The following is an 8562-nucleotide window of genomic DNA, read 5'->3' on the forward strand; positions in this document are numbered from 1 at the left end:
TGTTGAAAAATTATCTTTAAAAGATAAAATTAAAAGCAAGAGATCAGGAGAGATTTTAATAACAATTATGATCCTAACATAAGTAGACTATATATTTCAGATGGAAATAGTAGAAAATGATTATATGACATGCAGTTCTTTTATTAATACATACATCGTACGAAGAACAAGAACGGGAACGAGAGGAACGTTCACTAGATTACTGATTTTTATTAGTAGCAAAATATATATATATGCATCACTCGCTGAGATCGTGAGTGGTGGCAAATGGAGAAGGCTGATCATCGCCCCCATACTGGATCCACTGGCTGAGATCGTGCCATGGATCCATCATAACTGGATCAAGGATCATTTGAATAAAAGGGATCATGCTCAAATTGTTAGTCTCATCTTTAAAGAGAAGACGTGAAGACGGAGTAAGTAAATAACCCTCTTTTTCATCTTCAATAAAGAAGCCCACATGAATTAGCATACGCATGAGACGATAAATACAATCATGACCTTTGGATTTACCAAATCAGAGAGGGTCATGGCTCGACCACGGCTATGGATGATATCTGGAATACCAAGCTGAATTGCACATTTGAGTGACATGGTACTGATGAAGTTGAATGTATGGTTCCATATGTGTGCCTGAGCAGCCAGAACTTCCCTAGTTTCGTCTCCAATATCACCATTAGGCAATGCCATATTTTTGATACTTTAATTTCTTTGAGATACTTAGGTCTATGTGTGTGTGTATATATATATATTTATAAGAAGAACAAGAGGACCAATGCTTAATTATTAAAGAGAAATATCACACCTATGTAACCCTCTATACTAAAGTCTCTTTAATAATTACTAAAATATGATTTTAGTTACAAGTCCTAATCATTACGATTATTTTATAGTATTAAATTACTCTATCCGTTTTTTTAAAAAATGATCTAATTTAAGTTGGCACAAACTTTAAGAAAATAAAGAAAAAAAATTAATTTTGTGGTCCTAAATTAAAGTTATGTCAAATGCATCAAAATATTTTTTTAATTTTGTGGCCTTAAACATGTCACATGAAACATTGAAATTAAAGTATTGCCAAAAAAAGTTAGAGATCATTCCTTTTGAAAAAAACTAAAAGGAAAGTAGGTCTTTTTTTAAACAAAAAGCGTAATATTTATTTATTTTATCTTGTATTTATTGTATTTAAATAGTAAAAAAAAAGGTGTTTTAATTTTCTTTTTGAGAAAAATTAATAACTAGTACTAATTATCATCTTACTATATTTTAGTGAATTATTGAGAGCACATCTTCTACCTTTCCGAAAATGAAAAGAAATTTCTAATTCTCTCTCCATATTCTTCTCCCAAATATCTGATACTTAGCTAACGTTTGATCATAGAATTCTAAATATTTTTGGCAAATATTATTTGAGTAATTGAATATTTTTTCCTCTCAATAATTGATTCTAGTTTATTCTTCATGGTATCAGAGCTCAAGGATTTCCACTGAAGATCTCACTGCTTTTCAGTGCAGTTGGAGGATTGTTACAGTGTACATATAGCAGTTCAGATCATGTGTGATTTCGAGTTCTCATTTGTTTATCCATGACGCCTGAATCAATCTCAGAGATACCTACCAACATAGTGCAAGGAGGAGCAGTGGTGATTGATGCTCACCATCCTCTTTATCTCCAAGCTTGTGATACTCCAGGTAGTTCTCTAATTTCTATTCAACCTACTGGGTCAGAAAATTATTCACTGTGGAATAGATCAATGACGATAAATACAATCATGACCTTTGGATTTACCAAATTAGAGAGGGTTATGGGTCGACCACGGCTATGGATGATATCTGGAATACCAAGCTGAATTGCACATTTGAGTGACATGGTACTGATGAAGTTGAATGTATGGTTCCATATGTGTGCCTGAGCAGCCAGAACTTCCCTAGTTTCGTCTCCAATATCACCATTAGGCAATGCCATATTTTTGATACTTTAATTTCTTTGAGATACTTAGGTCTATGTATATATATATATATATATATATATATATATTTATTTATTTATAAGAAGAACAAGAGGACCAATGCTTAATTATTAAAGAGAAATATCACACCTATGTAACCCTCTATACTAAAGTCTCTTTAATAATTACTAAAATATGATTTTAGTTACAAGTCCTAATCATTAGGATCCTTATTTTATAGTATTAAATTACTCTATCCGTTTTTTTTTAAAATGATCTAATTTAAGTTGGCACAAAATTTAAGAAAATAAAGAAAAAATTTAATTTTGTAGTCCTAAATTAAAGTTATGTCAAATGTATCAAAATGTTTTTTAATTTTGTGGTGCCCAAAGGTTGATCATAATTATAGAGCAACAAGCAACACTTCCACCAAAGGTGGATCCAACCTAAGAAACAATTATAGCAATATTAAGAGATCAAGCCATCTTACCACCTTTCAAAGGCCACCCACAATACTCAATTCCATGCCAATTATACTATATTCATCAAATTAGGTCAACTTTACCTCTTTCCATAGCTATCTTCATCGTCCTCATATTCCAACAATTAATAATACAATAACAATGATAATAACAACATTCAACTATACAAACTAAGCTAAACAATATCCAATAACCAACATAAAGGCTAAATTCTAATTTATGACCATTCAAGGCTACTACCTCACATTATACAATTTAATAACAATTTCCAACAATTCAACATAGCTAAGAGCATATAAGAACAGCCCACATCAAACCACTCAATAATCCTTCTTCAATTACTCAAAATCAATAGACCCACTTTAGGCCAAATTTAGAGAATTTGAGAACACATGGGTTCATGAAGATTTCTTTCTTAAAACCATCAATAAACATCAATAATAACATAAATCATCATTAAAAATCATTTAATGGAAGAACCCATGCTTAGAATTCGAAATAGGGTTTTGTGTATTTGAAAAACCTTGAAAACCTTTTGATTGGGCTTCTTGAAAGAAAGAATAATCAAGGATAAAGGATCTCCATACCTTTTCTAAGATTTCCCAAGAAATTTGATGAAGAAAGCCTTGAATCCAAAACCCTAGCTCCCGCTTACTCTTCTTCTTCCTTGAGTTAGAGAGAAATATATAGAGAGAGAACTTTGGGATTTGATTTGGGGAAATAATGAGTGAATGACTTGATAAAAAGACCTAAAACCTTATATATTTATCAAATAAGTCATTTAAAATCAACCCCACATAATAAAACATTAAAACAAAATTACTAAAAACCCCCCAACTTGAGGCAGCCCGTCAGGGACCAGGCCCAACTAAACGGGTCGTGAGGGGCACCACGGCTCGTGGTGGTGCCCGTGACCAGTGAGCCTCTCCACCATGTCAAACCCTCAAGGGCCTAAGGCATCTTCGCGGGGGCTCCCACGATCCGTGGTGCACATCACGAGTCGTGGTGAAGCTCGTGAAGATGAGGCAGCCACTAGGCAAAGTTGCCTTGCCTCCCTTGAGACCAAGTTATCTCCACGCCCAAGAATACGGACCGTCTAGGGCACCACTGGTCATGATGGTGCCCGTGGTCTTTGGGGCAGTGAGCAGCCAACTTGGGACAACCTTGGCTTTTTGGCTAAGGCTTGCCCTTTTTGGCACACTGCTTATAAATAGGAATCTCTACGCCAACATAGAGAGAAAAATATTAGATATCAGAGTGAGATATACCATAGATTATAAGAAAATAGTATATAAAAATAAATAGAGTATCAGTGATGTTTTAATTAGATGATAAAATCAAAAGAGAGATATTTCTTTTGAGTGTGAATTAATAATGTTGAGTATTGTACTTATAACTAAATCAAATAAAAATTTATTACTACACTGATATCAATTGCTTCTCTTGATCTTTGTTTTTATCCTTATTCAAAAGGATTTTTCACCTAAAATTTTTATTGTCATTGCCTTTTTCATTTTATTCCCATTATTTTGTTGGTGAATATTTTTTAGGTTAATTCATGTAAAAGTTCAACATATGTTATTAGAATATTTGGTTGGTGTTTGGATCTTTGTATATAATCTTCCATAATCTATATAATGTTTTGTAATGACCCTAAAGGTCATTTTTGGAAATTTTCATAAAATGACCGTTTTACCCCTCTCGATAGTTGCCCCGAGTCCTAATTGTTGTATTTTCGAAGTTGGTTTGGAGGAAAATTGATGAAAAGTTGAGTTTTTGGAAAGTTGAGTTTTTAAGAGTTAAAGTTTGGTTAAAAGTGCTATTTCGAGTCATTTGGAGTTTCGAGACTCGAATCGGATTTCCGTCGATTCCAGCAATTTTAGAATGTTGAAACGGGTCTATGAGAATTTACGGAGTCGAATTTGGAGTTAAAACGAAGATTTGAGGTCCTAAGTTGCAAAAATTATGAAATTTTGATCAAGAGTTGACTTTGGTCAACAAACGAGGTTCCGGTGCTCGAAATGGAATTCCGAGGGCACCGTTGGATTCAGGGGGTGATTCTAAGTCTAGAATGAGTCTTGGTTGAATTTTTAGAGGCCCCGAGTGCGTTTCGAGTTTTTGAGCCTAAAGTTAGTTTCTTGACACCTTATCGGATACCGGGTCAAGGAGACCTCGAATTCAAATTCCGACAATTTCATTGAGTCCGAAATGTCATTTTCAAGCTAGTAGCATATTTGGTTTGTGTTCGGAAAGTGTCAAATGAGTTTTGGGTGAGCTTTTAAGCTTCTTGGATGCTTTGACACTATTTCAACAAATTGTGGCAACTAAAGGGTTCATTATTAGTTTTAAAGGTCGGAAAATTATTCCGAAGGTTCTGAAATTTTGAGCATGAATTATAGGACTTATCTGCAAATTTTGGTGCATTTTCGCTAACCCGAGATTGGACTTTTATCGCAAATAACAAATAATTGTTTACCGAGTAGAAATGATATTTGACTGGGCAAACAAGCATGAAATTGAGCTCCGATTGAACGAGCAGGTCCGTATCATTATTTAAGACATTTACAAAAAAGAATCGGGTCATTTCACTATCGTATGAGGAAATTACGGCCTTTTTAGTGAAATATTAACTGCTGTTTTTCTGGTGCATAACAGCCATGTACTGTTATAAAAATCTCAGATTGTGTTCATTTGGTATTTTGAGCATATCGGGATCTCTAGAGATCGGAATGGAGTGATTCTTGTGGTTTCTTCTTGAATTAATATGAGGGTTAGTATTCAATCTTCAATTCGACATTTTCTCATAATTTCTTTATCTGGTTTTTTTTCCTATCCGTAAATCTCTTGGAAAAAATTGGGGTTTTATCGATTTGGACTCCCTTTTTGATGAAAAAGGTATATTTACGATCCTTATGTTATGGGTAAACTGATTTTAACATAAAATTATTGATTCATCGATTATTTTCATCATATTAACCGCGTACAATTTGGACTTTCCCGATAAAGTTAAAGTTTGATAAATTGAGAATTTCAAGGTCGATCTTATCTCCGTTTTTGATGAAATTTCATATTTGAACTTATCTAAGCATGGGTAAGATGTTTTTCAAGAGATATTTCATTTTCGAGTCGGGGTTTCGGATCCGAATATTTTAGGCTTCTTCAAGAACGTGGATTTTCCTTCAAATTGAGTTTGTGAATTGATTTCAACTCCGTTTTCAAATTGGTTTTCACCATTAGCTTCCAAATACTTTAAGGATCATTTTACATAAAAAATTTCCAGATTTGGGTATCGTTTTTCGGTATGAGACTTTTGGACCGTTTTGCCTTTTTTCCCTAAATTTCTTGATTTTGGTGTCATTGGACTCAAATTGTGATTGTGAATAATTGTTTGAATAGATTATCGTGATCCGGATTATACTCGGAAAGGAAAGGCTTAAGTCAAGTAACTTTTGGAGTTCGTTTTAAGGCAAGTGGCTTCAAAACTTTGTAAAACTCTTAGACTACGCATGACTACTTTCCTAATTGTGTTGGGGAGTAATGGGGATTGAGGATGGGTTTTATTTGTTGATTGAAATTGTTGTAAATGAAAAATGGGGAATAAAACGAGCTAAATGTGTTATATGTGACTTGAATTTATTGAATAAGTCATGTGATAACTGATATTGAGGGGATAGAAGAGCATGAGCAGGCTATGATTGATACAGAAATTGATGTTGAGACAGATGATGTGTAATACTATGATGTGGTCGTGATATGGATGTGATTGAGACAAGTGATGTGTAATACTATGATGTGGTCGTGATATAGTTGTGATTGAGACAGGTGATGTGTAATACTATAATGTGGTCGTGATATGGTTGTGATTGAGACAAATGATGTGTAATACTATGAAGTGATCGTGATATGATTGTGATTGATGACATGTGCATATTCATTATTCATCTCATGTGTGAACTATCTGTTGCATGAGTTCTGAGACACTGATATGAGGATGGATGGATATGAGACACAGTTGAGACTAGCTTCGGCTAGCGATTTGGATGCCGATGGGATGGTTCCGGCGGTGAGACATGGTCCATGTGTGGCCCCCATGGGTTCTGATTTGAGTATTCAGCGCGGACTGATTACGTCAACAGATGCGTATCGTAGAACAGACATGCATCACGACTACATGACATCATTATTGCATTTTGCATCGCATTTGCCTTATCTTTGTCTGTGATGTTGGGATTGTATCGGTTTACCCTTCTTATGTGGAATTTGATCTACTTGCTCTTATTTGTTGATCTGAGGTTGATGAGGATATACTGTTGGTTCTGGCTGTTGAATATGATCTGTTTAGTATATGTTGGTTGGTTTGCTGCTATATTGAAGTTTCGGTGGTTCGGTTGGGATTGAAAGGAGTTGTTTGTAGCTGTTAGTTTTGCTTAGTTTAGAGTTACTTGCGAGTATCTGTGGTTTTCGGTACTCACCCTTGCTTCTACACAATTGTGTAGGTTGACAGCTCTCTCAGATTTGGCTTAGTATTTACTTTAGCAGATTGAGCTTCGGGACATACTCGAGAGGTAGCGGTTCATTCCAGACGTGCCCTTAAGTTATCTTTACTTTCAGTTTTGTTCTATTCGAGAACTATACTCTGAGACTTGTATATTTGTATTCGAATTCTGTATTTAGAGGTTTGTACATGTGACAACCAAATTCTGGGTAGTGTTAAGTTTTAATTAAAGTCTTCCGCTTATTTATTATCTTTTATTCTCGTATTTCTACTTCTCTATCGTTGTGGTTGGGTTAGGCTGACGTGTACGGTGGGAAATGGACACGTGTCATCACATCCGGATTTGGGTTGTGACATGTTTGGTTAGATTTTACTACTCTTTATACCTAATATTCGTATAAATATTGAGAAAATTTATGTAAATTTCAGTTCTAGATTAAAATAATCAAAATGTCAGAACTATCCCTATCACTTTGGACTTAAAACTTTTTCTCCCTTTTCCTAATAAATAGGGAAAATGGTCTGAAAAATACCTCAACTTTGGTCGAATTTGTTGTTGCGATACTAAACTTTCATGAAGACCTATTACCACCCTAGACTATTTAATAGTGTATTTTTTATCCCCTGAACTATTTAATAGTGTATTTTAAAGGTATATATGTGCCCACGTGGACACATTACTATTTATAATTTTGCATTATTTTTTATGTCCACGTGGGCAAATATATGTTTAAAATACGGTATTAAATAGTCTAGGGAGGTAATAGGTGCTCATGAAAGTTTAGTATCGCAACATTAAATTCGACCAAAGTTGGGGTATTTTTTAGACCCTTATCCCTAATAAATGTAGAGCTCTTTGGATTAAGATAAAGAATATATAGGAAAAAATATTGTCTCTACACTTGCTTTCTTCATCATATCAATTGATCCCTTCACTTTTATGATACTAGTTCTGTTATGAAGTGGTCTATATCATCTATCCTCGGCCAAAAATAGATTTAACGGACAAATTAAATTGAAAAAGTATTTAAGTATTAATTTATTAATATCGTATTATTGAGTTAATAACTTTTACTGGTTTCACAATTTTTTTTTATTTGATTATCTGTTCGATTCGGTTTTTAGATCTTAGTAAATGATTAAATCGATAATCCAAAGATTATATTTATATATCTATATGTATCTATCTTACCTTAAAAGCATGAACTCCTAACTTGAATGTTAAATTACTATAATATCTCTAACTTAGGTTGTAACTTTTTCGATGAGTTGTGACTTTTCCAATAAGTTGTGATTTTTTTCAAAGGGTTGTGATTTTTTCGATGATTTGTAACTTTTTCAAAAGATTGTGATTTTTCGATGAGTTGTGACTTTTCCAAGGAGTTGTGACTTTTTCAATATAAGTTGTGATTTTTTCCAGTTGTGACTTTTTCAAAGGGTTGTGACTTCTCGGAAAGGTCATAACTACCCTTTGTTGACTATAAATAGAGGAGCTTCCTCTCATTTTTCAACCACAATTTTTTAATCTTCTACTATTCTTCTTCTTGCATTTTAAATTTTTCTTGTGTGATTTATTGTCGTTGAGTGAGTTCAAAGTGTAGCGGAATATGAGGTACCACTAATCTGATGAAGTAAG

The 8562-nt window shown here is 33.9% G+C and overlaps 1 protein-coding gene across 1 annotated transcript; it reads right to left on the reverse strand.

Annotated features, from left to right (window-relative positions):
* Positions 1–238: 238 nt before the first annotated feature.
* On the reverse strand, positions 239–690 carry LOC125814017 (probable O-methyltransferase 3). Its single transcript, XM_049493492.1, has 2 exons — positions 567–690; positions 239–441 (listed from the first exon to the last, which is right to left on the reverse strand). The coding sequence occupies exons 1-2, from the start codon at positions 688–690 to the stop codon at positions 239–241; spliced, it is 327 nt and encodes a 108-aa protein (XP_049349449.1).
* Between the last annotated feature and the right edge of the window lie 7872 nt (positions 691–8562).

Source organism: Solanum verrucosum, unplaced genomic scaffold (assembly GCF_900185275.1).
Source record: "Solanum verrucosum unplaced genomic scaffold, falcon-dt-bn FXZP01000205.1, whole genome shotgun sequence".
Taxonomy (NCBI): Eukaryota; Viridiplantae; Streptophyta; class Magnoliopsida; order Solanales; family Solanaceae; genus Solanum; species Solanum verrucosum.